The sequence below is a fragment of the Leptinotarsa decemlineata genome, unplaced genomic scaffold (genome assembly GCF_025532065.1).
Source record: "Leptinotarsa decemlineata unplaced genomic scaffold, Ldec_3_MD MMD2_tig00026336_RagTag_RagTag, whole genome shotgun sequence".
Taxonomy (NCBI): domain Eukaryota; kingdom Metazoa; phylum Arthropoda; class Insecta; order Coleoptera; family Chrysomelidae; genus Leptinotarsa; species Leptinotarsa decemlineata.
The window spans coordinates 8,194,241-8,214,671 of NW_027412692.1; the positions used below are offsets into that span (position 1 = coordinate 8,194,241).

The window sequence follows — 20,431 nt, forward strand, 5'->3', positions numbered from 1 at the left end:
AGAGAGTCGAGTGAACAGCTGACAGTTGTATTCGTACCTCCGTTTTGGTAGTATAGAAAAGTTTTGCTCCAGTCCGCATGCACAATAATGACAATATTTACATCGAATATAGCAATAAAATTGTTGAATAGTTCGTAGATGTCGGCGTGCGTTGAGTTGAATCACTAGCACTTTTAGTCATAAAATCTCAAAAATGGGCGAGCGCGAAAGGATAACGAAGAATCCTATTCGGGTCGGTTTCTATGATATCGAAAGGACTATTGGTAAGGGCAATTTTGCCGTGGTGAAGCTAGCTAAGCACAGGATTACTAAAACTGAGGTGAGCAGGTCATTTTTCGTCGTTTAATTTTTACCGAGCAATCATCTGCAGTTGTCATTGTTAACGAAAAAAAAAAATTAAGTTATTTTACTTTTTGAATCGTCAAATAAGTCAATAATTTCTAATTTAATACCATCATTAGTGCCATCAATATTATCTTTCCAAATTGTCATTAAACGCATGGGATATTTGGAATACTGTTTATTATTGTACAGTGTGACATCGACCTAATAGGTGCAACAAGAATATTATTACCGTCAAATTTCTCTTACAAATCGTTCAAAATATTGACACAGATGATTTTGATGTAATGCCAATAATGAACCACAATATATAAAGCAAACAATTCAGTTTCCGTTGCGGTAGAGAAGCAGGTAGTAAGTACCCAGTGCAAACTGAAAAAACTACCTGAAATAACTCTTTTCGATTGTGAACATGAAGGCCAGTTTTCCTTAGTCAGATTGTACAAAAAACATCCACAATGGAATTGAAACATATACCTGCTATGTATGCAGTTGAACATTTATTTACTTAAAAATAAATGTCTACACCTCTGTGAGATTTTAGCAATAAAACATTCTCAAATTTTTAATATCTATGTGATTACTTTTGATGTAGGTATTATGGAGTTGGATTTTTTAGGTGTATGATAAAATATTAGATGAAATAGGTTGTTGATATTAACATCCCCCAATCAGCAATTTACCTCCGAGAGAGCAATTATATACACGTTACATATAAAAGTATATATTATACGAGTATAACCCCTGATCAGTACCTTTTTGGACATCTTTAAAAGACGATTTACTCAATTCTGACAAAAAATCTGCTCCATAACAATGAACGTTTATTAAAAATATTAGTTCAACTAGATATTTCAATTTCAGCTATATAAACTTGTTTAGTTCTTGAATGTAAATGGGCTTTCCAAAAATCAGTTAAAAAATTTCTTGTCTCGTCTTGTCTTCTTGTCATTTTATAATGCATCTTTCAGTATTTTTTGCAGTAGTTTTCTTCAGCAATTAATACGGAGGGAGCTAAGCTAAGAGCCATCAGACATTCTATGATTTCTCGAAGATTTCAGAAGAGAATGGACACAAAAATGTGAAAACCTTATCTAAACAAATGTTATGAAGCAAAAAAGATGATTTGTTCTCAATGGTTTTAAAAAACTCTTCAACCTTTAAAAAGCTAAATAATCAGGGAGTGGGGGATGCGCTGAGGTGACTGATAGAATATGACCGAATTATTTTTGCTGTAACTCAATAAGTTTCTTCATTTTCCAGTCTTGAAAGCAAACAACGATTCAGATGTGTTTTCATAGTAGATGATCATTCAACACATACGGAAAACCTGGAAGTCATTTCTTTGTTCGGGACTATGGTGACTTAGGTACTTTTATATCTACTACCTCACTCTTCACCCCTATTGATGTACCTCTCTTCAAACTTCCAAGCTTATACCATGCAGATGAACTATAAAAGCTAGTCTGGAAAAGTTGTAATTTTCTGGTAGATTTTTCAATATTTCAATATGCCTTTATACGGGCAGCTACAATGAAGCCCACAATTAAACGATTTGAGAAGACGGGCATTTGGCAACCAAACTGAAATATATTTGGTCAGACTTTTTGTCTGCTGAAACACAAAAAAACTGGATCATTGAGTTGAATCCATAGAAGTTGTAGCAGAGCTAACAAATCAAACAATAGATCAACAAGTAAATAAGTCAGATTTCAGGACAAAAACGAAACAAAGTCATCTCACACAGATCAAATAAAAGATCAACAAGTAAACAAGTCAGATTTCAGGTAGTATTATTACTTCTTCCGAACAGTCAGTGTAAAAAAAGCTGAATACCCCTACAAAGCTGAGCTGAAATGAACGTGAAGGCGTAAAAAAGAAGATGAGAATCAAGAAATACCGTTTAGGGAAACATACGTGGGAAAAAAGATACATTATGAAGAGAAATAAAAAAGAAAAATTGAAGAATATAAAAAAGATGGGTAGAATATGAAGAAAGATGAAGGCTGTTTGAATGATTATCTTCAAAAAGTTGAGACACACTGCAGACAATAGTCTTATAATTCATGTGAAGGTATAGATAGCGATGAAGATAAAAGTATTCTTTAATGAAATGAATGATAACACTTTCGTCTAACTTTCTTTTAACAGCTCAGTTAGTTTTCATACTTGATGAACAAATAAATATCAGAACTTCTTACACGTATGATACAGAATAAATTGAATATATCATATACCCAAAACGTGAAATTATGAGTTCTTGGAAACTTACTCTAAGGGAAATATTTAATGGCGAGGTTACTGTAAAAAAGAATAAAATACGGCTGGTAGGCCGTGGTGGTATGAAACCTGAAGTACTAAACATTTCATCGGACATCAACAGTAGTATACGCGCTTAAACACCCCACGTAATTTATGGACGCCCCCTTCAAATCCCTATGTTGAAGATCATTTAGAGTTATTTTTATTTAAATTATATTCATTCATAACCAAAATAACTCCTAAATTAATTACTGGAAATTCTGAAGTCGATATTTTGAACCACAATTTTGAAAACGGTTCACTCGTAATGATTAGTTTTTTAAGCCACATCGTATAATTTCTCGACACAATTTTAAATGAATCACTTTATGTAACAGGTAACATTTTTCTTTGACGGATGAATAATGCATATGTATTTTTTACTTGTAAGAGGATACAAAATAAACAAATAAATATTTGACTGCGATTCAACTGAATCCTGTTGTTTATTTTCAGAAATAAACGTGATAATATTCTGATTATCATAATAAATGGATCTTCACAGCACTTTAAAACCGGCATTTTATTGTAATTGGTTATCAAGATGTTAATCATTATGGTGTAAGAAAATGCTCTTCAATTAGTTTTTTTTTATCAAAAGTTCATTATGTATATGTTAATCAACAAATAACGTGATTGTTCAGTCTAGAACTATCGTAGATATATACAGGGTGTTATTATTGATGCTATGAATTCGGTTAAATGGAAAAACTAGTAGACCTTCTTTAAGCGGAAAACAAAAAAATGACACCAGTGAGCTATTTGGTATTAATTTACAAAACGATAAATTCCATCTTCAAGCCATTCCACTAGCAGTATTTTTTTTGTGAATCAAAATATGTCTGCTATAATAATAACATTGAGGCCGTTATTGAACGGCTGGAGCGTCATATTAATGCGGTTGGAAAAATGTATTTGATTCGATAAAACAGAATTATTATGAGTAATCAAGTTGCCATGAAACTTTGTTGAAATACTATTTGTCAAATATTCTCAATTATATCAAGATAATGTCATAAATTATTGTTACTGTCAACTACTGTTCGAATATATGTCGAAATGCCGTTTTTCCATCAAGATAAATGTGAAGTTAGAATCCTACTTGGTTTGCCAGTCTTTTGGGTCTAGCTGATAACCAAGCTACACTTGATCTCGGTTAATATACCCGTAAAAGATGTTGATGAGCAGCCGCTGAGGTTGGAGGAAGACAAGCTAATCGCACTTTGTTTCATTTCAATTTTTTTAAACGGAACATGCATATCTAAACTTATCTAAGCCCGTAGTTTTTTTAGAAGTTTCATGCATAGAGAGAAGAGAGCGAATTCCGTTGGTGATAATTTCTTGTGGAGTGGAATTACTCTTTTTAAAAACGTCAGCACATTGAACTGAATCTTCTTTCTCAAACATTTTGAAAACCGTTTTTTAACCCCTCCTGAATAATGCAGATGTCTTATCACAGCCAGTTATTGCGTATAAAACTAGTACATGATTTTGACTCTACGCAAAAGAAGATAAACTTTTCGATGAAAATATTTTCGATTGATGTTGAGCTTTTTCAATTTAAAAAAAAATATTTTTATCGATTGGATTTCCAGAAGTGAGTAATACGAGTCTACATCTTCACCTACAACTGTAGTTGTATTTGTTAAATTGAATTGCTCTATTGCTGTTCCAATCAGCATTACATCAGCAGCATTTTAGCTTGTTTTACCAAAACAGTACGAAATAGATTGAAAAATATAGGTTAGAAATAACACTTGTTTTCACTCCGGAGTAGCGCTCAAGACTAATAGCACCAGCTCGGGTATTGCGACCGTTTACACATCGCCTTTGAAAATGTCTACCGCAGCAGTAGACGAAATGTCAGGCATAAAAACCTGCAGACCACGGCCAGAAAACCCGGAAAATATCCTTCATACAGTTATCTCCGCCCGTGAAAGTTTACATTCTTGGAAATGTAATTTGTTTGTGATTCAAATAAGGCTGTTTTTACTTCGCGATGCGATGCGATAGCATAGCACCACGAAAACAATTTTCTACACAAACAACAGAACGTAATCGTCTTTAGACTGAGACGAGTCAGTAGTAGATTACCCTGTATATTCTCAGGCCCCCGCTATTTTCATTTTCGATAATATAAATGCTCACAAAACAAAACATCCTTCATGCAGGTCAACTGTGAATATCTCTGTGTGCATGAGACATGCGAATGCTCTGTCTTATTAACTAATACTGGCTTACGTCAAACATTGACGTCAGATACCTTTGAAAGGCTGTTAATATTTTGCTCAACCAATTAGAGTTATAATGTTTCGTTGACGGTGAATTTTATCGGTGCGAGGAAATGGATTTTGAGGGCTCATTGTGATAAGGCGCAGACCGTAAAATTGATTTAAATATTTTATTTAGCGACCTACTTTGAACAATTCAATTGCTTTATTTATCCGATGACTGATTCATCCGGACACTGTGACATTTCCTCCCCTGGAAATAACATGCAGCCTACTTTCACTGCTTTAGAACAAGTCATATACAGGGTTGAATGTGAAGTATTTCTTTTGTTTGTTTTTAATATTTTTTTTTTTTAACAAATTATCGTTAATGACAAAGAAAATGAGAGCTATGGGAATTAATAGTTCCTATAGAAATGTGAATATTGTCGATATATTTCTTTGTTTTTTTAAGTAACGTAATATTCTATAATTGAAAAAAAAGAAAGTTATTAGAACATCTATAGGGTGTAACATAAGTACGTTAAAACTGACGTATTCCTGAGACAATTTTAAGAAAAAAATTCTATATGAACTTGTGTCTGAAAATGCTTCCTTTCGGAGATACGGGGTGTTGAAATTGAATTTTTTTGTTCACTTTTTGAAAATAACTCTTGCAAAAAATAAGTTATTTGGACGAAATTCGGTACCCGGAGTTTTTTTGACGTGGGAAATCATAATTTCGTATTAGTTTTCATGTAACATCTAGAGGGCGCTGCGTACGCTGTCATTATTTATTTCAAATTGCCCTAACTTTTTTGACAATAAACTTTTGATACTTTTCATGAAAAAACCTAATTCCCACCTCCAGCGTTGTTGAGGAGGTCTACCTTTTTTACTTGGAAAAGGTGTGGAAATTAGGGTTTTTCATGAAACGTACCAAAAGTTTACTGTCAAAAAAGTTAGGGCAAATTGAAATAAATAATGACAGCGTACGCAGCGCCCTCTATATGTTACATGACAATTAATACGAAATTATGATTTCCCACGTCAAAAAAACCCTGGGTACCGAATTTCCTGAAAATAACTTATTTTTTGCAAGAGTTATTTTCAAAAAGCGAACAAAAAATTAAATTTCAACACCTTTCGAAGCTTGATACCAAACAGTTGTTCGTCTACAAACACTAGGGATGAACTACGATGTCTAACAGGCCTTCTTACAGGTCACTGTCATTTGAATCATCATATGCAGAGACTTGGACTGTCGGAAGACAGTGTGTGTCGCCTCTGTTTGGAAAATGATACAACAGCAGAGCATATACTTTGTCCCTGCCCCGCTGGGGACCGAATCAGGTTCTTAGAGTTCGGCAGAGCCGTACTCTTACCATCTGACCTGAGAGACCACTCACCATACAAACTAATCGGCTTCGTTAAGAAGCTAGGTTTATTTGGCCGTGTGTGAAAAGGTGTGAGCCACAATAAACCCTTGCGGGTTGCGGCGAAAGGTCGAATAGACCCACTCAATTTAGACCTAACCTAACCTAACAGTTGGCTGAAAAGTTCGGTGACTAAAATAGAAAAAAAAATGATGAAGTTTGATTTTGTTATTCAGTACAGTTGCCTTCGAGAGCGATATAACGATTATACCGGTAATACAAATTTTCGATACCATTTTTATAGTATAACTTGCCTTTAGCCTCAGTTTCGACGGTTACTTCTTCATTGGCGCTAAATTTCTTTCCAGCGAGCATTCTCTAGAGGTCTGAGAACAGGAAAAAGTCGCTGGAGGCCAGATCTGGAGAATACGGTGGATGCGGAAGCAATTCGGAGCCCTATTCATGCAATTTCGCCAGTGATTTCATTGATTTGTGACACGGTGCACTATCCTTGATGAAACATCACTTTCTTTCCTTCAAATGGGGTCATTTTTCCGCGATTAGAGATTATAACCAAAGAAGACCACGGCGATGCCCGAAAACAATCCAAAACAATATTGATTTTGTCAAAAGATTACTTTTCTTGTTGTAACCAGTTGATAACGATCGTCACTGAAACTTACAGAACTTAACCACAGTCTAGAAGAATCTCAATCACAGTGGTTGGAGTTCTATAGTAAATGAACCCAAGAAATTGTGCATTGACAGAATTAGAAGTAAACTGCTTGCCAATCTCAACGGGTCTGAATCCTTCTGGGTGGTAGCTGAGCTGTTGATCAAAACTTTACAAAATCCACAATTTCACCACTAACACAAGCGGGTGGTTCAAATGCAACAACAGCCATAGAAAACGCAAATTAACTAGCTGAACAATTTGCGTCCCACTCGACATTCGATTTTCTGGGAAAGACACCACCCACTATTCCCGTACTAGAATCCACAATGCCGGAAATTGATTTTCGACAACGTCTAGTCAGGCGAATTTTGAAACAGCTCAATATCAACAAGGCGTCTGGTCCTGATGAAGTGCCCGTCATCCTACTTAAAAAGTGCGCCACCAGTATTTTGCAGACTTTTCAACTTGTCTTACGAGGAAGGGGTTTTTCCTTCTTGTTGGAAGATTGCTCGCGTTCAGCCTTTTGCCAAAAAGGTCAAGAAATATCTTCCAAACAACGATAGACCAGTCCCTTTGCTATCAGAGATATCATGGAGAATGCCGTAAAGCACCATATCCTCAAATATTTGGAAGGCTTCAACACCCTGAGCGATCATCAAAATGGCTTTCGGAAACAAAAATCAACAGGCGACCTGCTATCATATGTCACCCATATTTGGAATAACGCAATCGATAAATATGGAGTCATTGCACTCGATATTTCTAAAGCCTTTGACCGTGTGTGGCATGAGATTTTGATGACCAAACTTCGATACTATAGCTTGTCGAATCACAGTCAGTCGCAGTCAGATTGTGAAAACGATTAAATGTTCAAACAGTATTGAAATAAATACTGGTGTACCACAGGGATCGGTTCTCGGTCCCATATTGTTCTTGTTGTATATTAACGATTTGATGAATATAAGTATATCTGGAACATTCACTCTTTTCGCTGACGACACCACTATATTGTGGCATAGTAAAGGTATAGATATACTCAATGAGACAATAGCTCATGATATACAAAAAATCAAGTGTTGGTGAGTCCAATCTCCTCTCCCTTAATATTTCGAAAACAAATATTATGACTTTCAAATGTTCACTTCAGAATCTATCTGTAGCGAGCGGTATCACAGAACAGAGAGTGTACTAAATTTCTGTGGCTGTATATAGACGGTGGACTGAAATTTGACGCTCACATCAGAAAAATGAAAAGTGAAATTTCCACAGGCTATTATGCAGTGAGAGTTATTGCTTGAGAACAGAGAGTTTATACTGCAGCAACAGCATATCACGCTTTGGTAGAGTCTCACTTAAGGTACGGTATACCTTTTTGGGGTGTGTGTAGCCTTAATTTGCTGGAGTCTGTATTTGTATTACAGAAGAGAGCTATACGATACTTGTGCAAAGCTAAACCTCGTGACTCATACGGGCAACTGTTTATAGATAAAAAAAATTTGACGGTTGTAGCTCCTTTTATTCTGGAGACAGTGTGTTTGATTAAGAATCATCTTGTGAAACTTGAGGTTACCACCCATCACTATACAACTCGTCAGAGCGTGCAAAAAAAATCAAAATTACCTATTCCTTGCAACTCTCTGGTCAAGGACTCCTTATTTTACAATGGTGTGAAGATGTATAACCACCTGCCGAATTACACTGAAGAGATAAATATTGATACCAATCAGTACAGACTGAGTTCCATACCGATCATTTTTAACCTAGCATGTTTTATGTGTATGTATGCTTCAACCATTGTTAGTGGTTTTTTATACTTGAGTTTACATTATATTTCATCTATATTTTTATATTCATATGACATTTATGTATTCTTTTATATTTATTAACTAACTTTGTCAACAATATTTTTTCTTTGGACAATAAAGTATATATTAAATCAAATTAAATTTTTGTGTATGCCTCTCCAGCTTCCTGAAAGAACGTTCCCTGAAAGTGGCTGTCGATGGATATCTCTCAAGTACTTTTACCATCAACGCTGGTGTTTCCCAGGGATCCATATTGTCTCCAACCCTCTTTTTATTTATATCAACGACTTATTGGAAAAAAACAAGAATCCAATATATTGCTTTGCTGACGATAGTACACTTGTCTCGTCATTCCATTTGGATTCCAGGACATCGGCTACGGAGGCACATCTTCACCGGCAGCAGGAGGTTGCATATCTTAATGAGGATGTAGAAGTGATTTCAAATTGGGGTGAAAGTAATCAGGTTCAAATCGATGCCACGAAAACCCAGGCATCGGTTTTTTCCATAAAGATAAATGTCTCCCAACCAGATATAGTAATGTCAGGACAGACAATTCCGCTTTCTGATTCGGTAACTTTGTTGGGGTTTAAAATGGACACTAATATCTCTTGGCACAATCATATCATTGGAATTGCAAAGGCTGCTTCTCAAAAACTTGGAACACTGTTCCGAGCCTGAAAACTGTTCACAACTGCTCAGCAACTTTTGATGCTTTATAAAACTCAGATCCGACCTTCTTTGGAGTGTTTTTCTCATGTATGAAGTCCCGCCCCTAAGTATACCCTGAAGCTGCTGGATTCCATCCACAAAAGAGCCATCAGCCTGATTGGAGACTCAAAGATCACTTGCAACCTTGATAGTTCGGAATATTGAAGAAAGGTTGAAGATTTGTCTCTTTTATAGATACTTTCACGGGAAGTGTTCAGGTGACTTGGCACATTTGATTCCACCAAGAGCGGTACATATCAGAAATACGCGACGGACTGTGGCTGTTCATCTTTTTGAGGTTCAACTCAGTACACCTCGAACTTCACTGCTTGAGAACTCCACTCTTTCATTTGGAGAACTGTGTTTATGTGGAAAGAACTTCCTGAGAACGTTTTTCCAAATGAGTTTAATATCCAGCGATTCAAATCCAACATGAATCGCTACTTTCGTACAGGCACCGCTCTTAGAGCGCCTTAATGAGTTTTCTGTAGTGCTCGGGTTCTTTACTTGAAAAAATTGAAAGGAATTTTATTATTAACCGTTAACTCGTCACTGTTTGAATAATAGTAACAGTTTTCAAATAAATTGTCATTTTGTGATTACTCCAGACAAAAAAACTGTTTGTCCTGTCACATAATATTTATAATATTATATACCTACATAAATATTATTGATTCAAAATCTTCCTGAATGAACAATTTCATCATGAAAAAGTATGAATTTTCATTACTAGGAGTGAAAATTAGATTTATCGACAATTTTTGTCAATCATATCAATGCTGAAAATGACCTAAACCCTTCAAAAGAACATTTTAGTTTGCAAGCAGTAAAAATGTTTTGTTTTTATTAAATTTGGAAGGCTTTGTTTTCAAATATAAGTAGAATACGAAGAATTATTTTTCCGGCAATTCACCGAATCGGTATGTAGTGGAATTTACACAAACACAATATTGGTTAACAGGTTATAGATACCCACTGAATCAGCAATAATGATGAGGTACTGACGTTTCCTAGAAAGTTATTGTAGTGGTCAAGAATCTAATTAACCAGAAAACAAAGAGAATCATTATCGAGAAAGTGAAACAAAACACTACACCGATAACAGTAATTTTGCTAATAATGATGTTACAACCTACATTTTAAAAATTGTACCATCTTGGTAAAGAGCATTACATATTAGTATTGTGCAACAATTTTCATTCGTAATTCTAAACAATGCCATTTTCTTTCTAAAGGTGATGACTTGTTATTTCTTTCTTTGCAGGTTGCAATTAAAATAATCGATAAGTCGCAATTGGATGCCAGCAATCTTCAGAAGGTGTACAGAGAAGTAGACATAATGAAGAGATTAGATCATCCGCATATTATAAAACTTTATCAGGTTAGTAATTTGTTCCTTCTGAAGAACATATGGAATGATCTCTTATCTTCCATAAGTGGCTCTCGTACATACATTAAAGTTCGATTAGGTGAAATTATCATTGTCTGAATTATTCATTGTCACCGTTACGCTTCCACAGCATGGATACAAAATGTCAGATCTGTGAATCTGAAATAGCAACTGTTATTTGTAGATAATAATTTATATATACATGGTGTACCAATCAGCAATTCTAATCACCGCTAGAGCTGATGTTCTACCAGTCTTTGGTACACCAATTACGGTCTTTGATAGACGAATTGAGACCAAAGAATAACAAACATAAAACCTTGAACCGTTCAGTCCATGAAATGAGAGCTTAATGAAAGTTCCAACTTTTGGGTGTGTTTGACAGACAATACATTGCTTTGCTGACCTGTCTCGTCACTCCGTTTGTATTCCAGGACATCGGCCGTGAATGCACATCTTCACCGGTAGCAGGATGTTGTATATCTTGACGAGGATCTAGAGGTGATTTCGAATTGGGTGAAAGTAACCAGGTTCAATTCAATGCCACGAAGACCCAGGCATCGGTTTTCTCCAAGAATATAAATGTCTCTGAACCGAATATAATGTCAAGACAGAATCTGCCTCTCTTCCATTCCCGTTGCCATTCTTCCCTGACACTCTCTTTAATCCTCTTTCTCTCCCCGTTCTCATTATCTATTTTTCTCACATTCCATGTAACATTCTTCCTGTCCATACCCTTAGCGGCTTCTTCATGGGCTTTTTTTGTTACCTACGTTGTTGTTGTAATGCCCCGTTCGCCATATGATCTAGGTTCATACTCCCCTTGCACTGAATCACCGCCCCCTTTTATTCTTCACCCGTCCTGCTTTTATCAGTACCACAGCCATGGCAGAGGCACTAATTACAGTCACGCTCTCATCAATGCTCCACATATTGATCACTCTTTCGATCGCAATCAGCTCTGCCTCATTCACGCTGCCCTGTCAGGTGATCCTTTCATTTCTGTGTTACCCATTCACCCTCTCGCCTTTGTACGCCCATCATATTCCAAAAATTCTAGCCTCGCTCTGGCATCCCCATGCACTACAATCATTCCTTCGTCCTTCATCCCCTTCAGCAACATGCCTTACAACCAAGGGACTCTGTCCTCAATATTTCTCACCCCATTCACTCTCCATTTTTGGTATCTGGCCCACGTTTCTAGTGTGGTCACTCCTGAGATTACACTGAGCGCGGCCAACGGCGTCGTCCTTAATGCCCCACACGAGGCAATCAGGAGAGGCATCTGTGCTGCACTCCACTGTCTCCTCACCCTGCTATCATGCACCCTATTTCTCCACAATTGCACACCAGACCCATTTATATATCAACCTCACATATCTCATATCACACAATCTCTCCTCCGTTCAGTATTCCGCCCGGTCCACCTTCCCAGTTTCCCAGCCAGTTCGCCCAGTTCTTTCTGCACTTCCTTATGGTGATCTATAAAAAATAACCCTGAGTCCACTACAATTCCGAGTTATCTAATATTAATTTTCAGTTCTATCATCGCTGAATCATCATGGGCAAAAGTTTGGTCTGTTGGAAGACAGTTCTTCGAAGGGTGAATAAATGCCTTGGAGTGAGCCAATCCTGGAAGATTCCGCCAGAACTCCATAAATCTTCTTGCCATCCAGATGTTCAGTGTTTGTTTGACAAAGCCCAAAACGATGCCAATGACACGTTCTGGTCCTATGAAGCCGCTTGCAACACCCTCCTTTGCAAGAGAGTCAGCAGCTTCATTTCCTTCCAGGCCAGAGACAATCTGTCAAGTCTTCCTATCGAAGAGAGTCGTTTTTGGCAGTTTGCTACCAATTTAAACGTTACTCGGTAGGAGCCAAGAGCTTCTAACGCCGCTTGACTGTCCGAGAATACAGAGGTCATTTCCAGAATTCTGTGACTTCCAATGTCAACCAACAGTCTGTTGCACTTTGCATGGAATTGATTTGTGCGCAAGTCTATATGCAGTCCATCTAGCCCCTTTCTAGAAAAATATGGAGAGGAGGTAGATCTAGAAGGATCTCCATGGCCGCTGACGGTGTGATACTGATGAAACCACTGACAACCAGACAAGCCTGTCTCTGTAAACCAGAGAGCTTCGCTTGGGCCGTTTTCTGTAAAGCCTCCAGCCACCAAGCAATTGCACCATAAGTGATCATTGGTCTGACAATCATCACATAAATCCAATGGATTTGTTTGGGACCTAAACCCCATAAAGACAGTCTGGCTTTGTGTAAAACTTTTTCCAAGTGAGCGTTCCAAGTGAGTCTTTTATCAAGGATAATGCCAAGATATTTCACCTTCGTTCCAAATGGAAATACCACACCATTGAGGGAAAGTGGCGTTAGATCGTCCAATTTCCTCCTCTTGGTGAAGGGAATTAACACAGTTTTGCTGGGGTTCACAGACATCTGCTCCCTCAGGCATCAACTGTGAACAACTTCCAACGCGCTTTGGAGGATATTACAAGCTACCCTTTCCAACGTGGACCTTGCCAGGATGACAAGGTCATCTGCATAAGCATGCAGATCGACTTTTCTTCTGTCGAGGGCATCAAGCAGACTATCCACCAGGGGCGACCACAGAAGGGGAGATAGTACCCCACCAGGCAGCCCCTGGTGACCCTCAACCTGATAGCCTCGCCTTGAAGAGTCGTAGTTGCAGTTCTGTTTACTAGCGTGGGATAGTTCCAGCCAGTTATGGTCGATTCTATACCCTTCTTACCCAGAGACAATCCTGTAGATTTAGGTAGTGCATTGTCAAATGCTCCTTCAATATCAAGAAATACAGCAACCGCAATCTCCTTGTTGTCAAGGGATTGGGAGATTGATATGTAAGATCACTCACAAAACAAACTGATCACCTTCATTAAGAAGATAAATTTGTTTCTCCGAATTTAGACCTATCTACCTAGAATAGGCAAAAGTGAAGAACCGCGGAACTAGGCGTCTATAGAAAAGTTCTACCTGTACTTTGATTTTAAGAGTTGCCTGGCGATTTCCAGCGCTCTAAATCAGATGCATGTACCGTCAACGCTGGTGTTGACAGTAACAACTCTAGTATTGACCTATAACATAAACGTTGATGTTGGAATTATGACCGTAGTCTGGTCGTTCTAGAGATGGGTTTAGAAGTTCTAGAAATATGTAACACGTAGAATGTGAATGTAGTCAGTGTGTCTTGCCGTCTGCTGTTGAATGGATGAGGATTAGTTGAATAACTATCAAAAGGGTGGCTAGAATACAGACAATGATTGAGGAAAGCAAAGAATGAGAAAATAGAATGATGGGAGAATGAAGATAGATAGGGGCGGATAAAGAGATATCAAAGAAATTATGAGGTGGTAGGAAAAATAAGAGATAAGAAAAAAGAAGGGAAATAAGGAAGATTGTCACATTGGATATTCTGCACGAGCGATTAGAAATCATGTTCATCTTACTTGAAGGTGATGTGAACTGGCCAACGAGATCGTGTGATTCGACCCTGTTAGACTTTTTCCTGCGGGGTTTTCCCAAGTCGAAAGCGTATGCGAATAAAATACAAATCACAGTGATCCTCAAAGCCAACATTACTCATGTCGTTGGTCAAATTCAGCCTGATGTATGCGACAGAGCCATGGTGGGCGAAAAGTTGAGTTATTGTGAGCGAAGCGAAATCGACAGCTTCGGATTCTCCTGCACACTCTCACGTACAGTGTGTTTTCGGCAGATATTGCGTTTAGCCGACGTATGGGTATTAGTCGATCGTTTACTGAACAGTGGACTCAAATGTATACACCACATTGCGAATACTCCTCTCGGTAGGGCGATTATGACGATCGTAAAATGGGCGAAGCGCGCGGTACTTTGCCCGAATAGAACACCCATTTTATAAAACAATTTTATTGTTGAAAGCTATATTTGTCCATGGTGATTTGGCAAACTAGACAAATAATTTGACTGATGTAGCTAATAGAAGATGGCCGATATCAATCTATCTGTATCTGTAGACTAGGAAGGGTGAGTGTAAGCCCAAAGCACTTAGGCCACATGTGACCCATTGTACATCCTCCCGAGGAGTTGTCCTCCTAGGTCATCGTCCATTCTGTCCTTTCCAGGAAAGTGAACAGGTCTCTGAGATACATCTCCTTTATATCGGCAGGTGTAGGCCAAAACTCGCCGAGCACATACTCTCTTATTGACGATAACTCCGGACTTTCGCATAGGACATGCCTGACAGTTTCATCTTCCTGTTCACACATCCTGCATAGAGGTGTGTCCACTAGCAGCATATTGTGGAGGTGTTTCCAATCAGAAATCCTACTGTTAAGCGTAGATTTTTCTGTTCATCGCCAGATATTTCTTCGGCGCTAGCTTCCCAAGGTCGCCCAGGGTGATTCTGGCAAGATTGCATCCTTTGATTTCATCCCATCTCTTTAGGGATTGAGCATGGGTGTGACGTTTGGCTAGTTCCACAAGTGTCGAAGTCATCAGGCCGTAGATGCCACTGGGTCCTGAAATTCTTAGTCCAGCCACTTCCTTGACTAAAGAGTCGGCAATACGATTACCTTTACTCCTGTCGTGCCCTGTAACCCACCTCAGTATAATGTTATTATCTACCGAGGCTTCGGCTAAATCTTGGTGGTCCAGCCGTTTCCTTGGCTAAAGAGTCGGCAATGCGATTACCTTTACTCCTGTCGTGCCCTATAACCCACCTCAGTATAATGTTATTATCTACAGAGACTTCGGCTAAATCTTGGTGGCACTCTAGTACTAGCCCTGAGATAACACGTTGTCTGTTCAAGGCTAATAGAGCTTGTCCACTAACAGTACAGATTGTTATGTTTTTGCCAGAAATTCCTTTCCTAGTTATTTCTTTTGAGGCGATTGAGATACCAGACAGTTCTGTTTGGACCATCTCAGAGGAGATGTTTAAACAAGTCAGTCGCTCTATTTGATATAATTTTTGGATGGCCGTTGCTTGGAGAACTTTCGGTCCCCATGCAATGGCTCCGTACGTTACCATAGGTATCATTATTGCAGTGTAGATTCAGGTGACCACACAGGGTGAAAGACCCCATGTGCGTCCCACTGTCCTCCGACATTGCTCATAAGCCACATATGCTCTTTTTGCTTTACTCTGTAGGTGAGAATTCTATGTTAGCTTCATGTCCAGGATAGTACCAAGATAGTACCAAGATATTTCACTTCGTCAGATAAGTTTAGTTTGCTTTTGAAGATTTTGGGAGGTTTTAAGCCAGATAAACTTCTTTTCCTGGTGAAAAGGACCATCTCAGTCTTTTTTAAAGTCCTTGTTGGAAGACCTGTTCATAAGGGGTTGTTAGATTAAGGTTTATTTTTTGTTTTTATTGACAAATGCTTTCACTTGTTCTTGTCTTTGTGAAGAATAAAAAATGTGGTGAATAAATAAGTGAATTTGTAACTTGCAGATTGCCACTTGTTTCCAGCCATCCCATTTTTTTACAAAAACCAAAACTGTTGTATCGCCTAAAAATCCTAATATATTCATAATCAACTGAAACAAACACTACTTATATTCAAAATATTCCCAATTTTGAAAGCTGTTGGACAGGTTCCCTAAATGCTGAGGAGGAGAATCTGTCATCCTTCAGTTACAGTTGCACATTTCTCCTGGGAGACGTCGGAGACAATCTGATTTCCCGGGGCCATATGCTGACAGGCACAAAATTATTACAAACCACAATCCAAGATTTCATTTCTTTTGTTCGAGACTAATCGATCGTGCCATAGGCGCACTCAGAAGAAGGACTATTATAAATGCGCGAATAAATAGAGTCTTTTTATAATTCTCAACTCGCACAATTGTTTTAATTTTATGACTTTTGGTGTTTAGTATTTTATGCATTTTTCCAATCCAATACAAACCCTAATTACTCAGTAATCAGTTCAACGTTCTACCTTTGATTGCGAGCAGGAAAAATTATATCTTCGATTTTTCATTATTGATAATTTTCGTTTCCTCCTCATATTTTCAGTATATTAGTTTCGGTACGTCTTTTGTCCAATATTCGATATGCGTGCCTATATGAAAATCTACGGTAAAAAATAACAACCATTTATTGGGAAATTTTTGAAAAATAGTTTACAAAACATGTTTAACAAACAATAGCTTCTGTAATACTAAACTAAATCTTTCCTACTAGTCCCTAAATATATCGATAATTGAAGATGTAATCACTTTTACTAGGTATTCAATCACTTTTTAAAGCGGTTCTAAGAACAATCACATTTCATTTTTCACAATTTCTTTATGTGGTTTAGAGGCATCTACAACGATTTTCACATTTTAATATTACTTCTTGTATCAAAATTATATTATTATAGTATATTATTAATTTGGCAATAAATTTCACTATTAGAAAATATAGAAAATAATTCGAACAGAGGAGCATTATTTATTATTTTCTAGTTATTGTGCAGTTGATCTGAATTTTTGAATCTATTGGTTTCCAAATATTCTAAAAGAGCGAGTTTCATTCTCTCTTATTCTCTTCCGAATGTGATTGTCGTGATAGAACTCATGCCCTACTGCAAAAATCAACTTCTAATAGGTTGTTTCAAAAGTTTTGCCCGTTTTTATGAATCTACTTTAAACTGTCTCACTGAATACGTATTCAGGTTAAGAATAAGCGCCATTTTAATGAGTGCAGCATAAAATTTGGTTCATTGGGATTCGAAGAAGTCGACGAAGGCCGTTTTTGCCTTATCCCGATTGGCGATTGTTCTACCGGTGAGAAAGATATCGAAGTGCTTGAAAAAATAGTCGGTTGGCGCGGGGTTTGATTAGTGTGCTCACCATTATTAAACTTGTTTTTATAAAATTCGGAAAATTAATGGTTTTTAATCAATGTACCAGTTAAATTGAAGAAACTGCTGTGTAGTGAAACGCGTCTTCACGCGTTCACTGCGTGAACATTGTTTTATTATTATCATGGATAATTCAGGATACTTTTTGAGACGTAGGCAGAACAAAAATACTATCTCTTGATGAGCGTTTCGCTAATCAAGTTAGCATTATCAGAAAATGATTGAAACTAAATATGGTCAAAAAGTGTATGTGGATGTTCTCTAAAGTGACCTACACACATGGAAGCCTGGTTCGCTGAACTTGGTACGCAGAACCAAGTTCTTGGTTCGTCACCCACTATACACAGTGGAGGGGAATATGAACCACAGTTCGCAATTTCACCATTCTTGCAGTTGGGATGAGTTCTTTGAAGATTGCAGCGGGAATTGTTATATTATATGAGTTTGGGGGTTTTACAAGAAAGAAAACGAAGCATTGGCTTCGTGAGAGAGAACTGGTCTCACCTCATCTCAGAGAGACCAGTGCGAAAGATTACACCAGTTATTTAACAATGATCGAAACAGAATTCAGTTATTTATTGGAACTTGTGACACCTTACATATGAAAACAACGCACATGAAAGAGTCGATATCGGCCGCACATCGCCTCGTTTCTACAGATCGCTACCTAGCTACTGGAAGAAACTTGAAGGACTAAAAGTTTTCCTGCGCCATATCATCACCAGCACTGGGGAAAATGGCGAACAACGGTTCCCTTCCTCCACACCTAGACGAACTTGGTGCGCCCTGCCGGTAAACCGACCAAATGTTTTCCAACCCGATGGAAAACCAAGTTCGTGAGAAATTGTGGCGATCTTGGTTCGTTAAACACCACTCACAGGGAAACAAATGGTTCGCGCGAACCAAGTTTGGCGAACCAGGTTCCCATGTGTGTAGACCGCTAAAGGCATGTTGAGCAATACTGAACTTCTCTGATCTATAAAACCGATTATATGAAGTATGTTCCTTATATCTGTTTTGTATTTTCGGGTACAGAACAAATACTTTTAGATCAAACTTTATTACGAAGAATTGTCTGACATTACAACTTCATTCCTATTTGACAGTAAACTGACAGTTCTCCAAACCCGTTTTCTAATGTTTTGTAATATCTCTGAATGATATTGGCAACTCTTTTACTATTGAAAAATATTTTATAGTCTCTCCACTACTCTCAGATTTGAGTGGGAGCCTAGAAAGTGCATCTACATGCGGCAATTTTTTACTTTCCTTATGTTTGATTTCATAATCATACCCCGAAAGTATAACTGCCCAGCGTTGTACTCTGGCAGCAGTCAAAGGGGGTAATGGTTTGGAAGGTGAGAGTAAATACTGTAAAGGTTTATGATCATTGATTAATGTGAATTTTCTGCCATATAAATAATTGATACTTTTTTACACCATGGATTATACTAAGTGCTTCTTTTTCTAACTGACTATAATTTTTCTCTGCTGATGAAAGTGTAGCAGAAACATACATTACCGGTCTTTCACTACCATCAGGTAGTACATGAGCTAATATAGAGCCATATGAGGACGCATCACAAGTCAATGTAATTAGATATACCTATAGGATTGAAAGCCATTAAAATGTTCGAGCCCAATAAGAATTTTTTACTAGTCTCGAAACATGTATTAGTTTCCCGATTCCAATACCATGAAACGCCTTTTTGCAGTAGTTTATAAAGAGGTAATAATTTCTCTGATAACTTTGGTATAAAATTTGAATAACAATGCAACAACCCTAAATATGATTGTAACTGTTGAACATTTTCTGGTTTAGGAGCTTCCAAAATAGCTTTAATTTTTTGATCAATAAGTTCAATTCCCTTTTCTGATATTATGTGACCTAAAAGTGTAACCTTTTTCAGAAAGAAATTACTTTTATCTAAATTGATACGAACATTATATTTTTTGAACCTATCGAACACAAGATTTATTCTATTCTCCATTTCCTGATGATTTTCTGCAGTTATAAGACAATCATCTAAATAATAATGCACCCCAGATATATTCTTCAGAATTTGTTCTATTACCGATTGAAATATATGCGGTGCAGATTTAACACCAAATGCAAGTCGTGTATATGAGAATAAACCAGAAGGAGTATTTATCGTTAACAACCTTTTGCTTTCAACGCTAACCTCAATTTGGAAATATGCATTTTTCAAATCCACAACTTAGAACAATTTTCCCTCGGACAATGAAGCAAATATTTCCTCAGCTGTGGGTAAAGGATAATACTGGTTTTCGATGACTGGATTGATGGTAGATTTAAAATCTCCACAAATCCTGATTTTGCCAGTAGGTTTAGGAACCACCACTATCGGACTAGCCCATTCAGACATTTCAACTGGTTGTAAAATTCCTTCTTTGACTAAATTTTCTATTTCCTCTCGTACTCTATCTTTCAGGGCATACGGTATTCTGTATGGTTTATAGAATTTTGGCGTCACGTTATCTCTCACCTTTACATTCGCTATGACTCCTTTTATATATTCATTTTGATTGAACACATTCTCATACTCATTCTTCAATATCTTTATAAAATCTTCCACTTCATTGCTACAAACATTATTATTTACCATCATTGTATCATAACATTCAAACTTTTCTCGCCAGTTAGGCATCAGAACATTCAACCATGATCTTCCTAAAAACGAAACACCAGACTCAAAACAATCACTTTCAATTCTAGACTCTTACTGCACCCAT

At 37.4% G+C, this 20,431-nt stretch overlaps 1 protein-coding gene across 1 annotated transcript in view; it reads left to right on the plus strand.

The window, feature by feature from the left end:
• The first annotated feature begins 33 nt into the window (after positions 1 to 33).
• The window catches only part of LOC111509798 (uncharacterized), a 103,228-nt gene continuing 82,830 nt past the window's right edge, over positions 34 to 20,431 (plus strand). The window contains exons 1-2 of the mRNA XM_074183279.1: positions 34 to 319; positions 10,686 to 10,802. Of these exons, the coding sequence (XP_074039380.1) occupies positions 194 to 319; positions 10,686 to 10,802 (243 nt within the window). The 5' untranslated portion in view covers positions 34 to 193. The remainder of the gene's footprint in view (positions 320 to 10,685; positions 10,803 to 20,431) is intronic.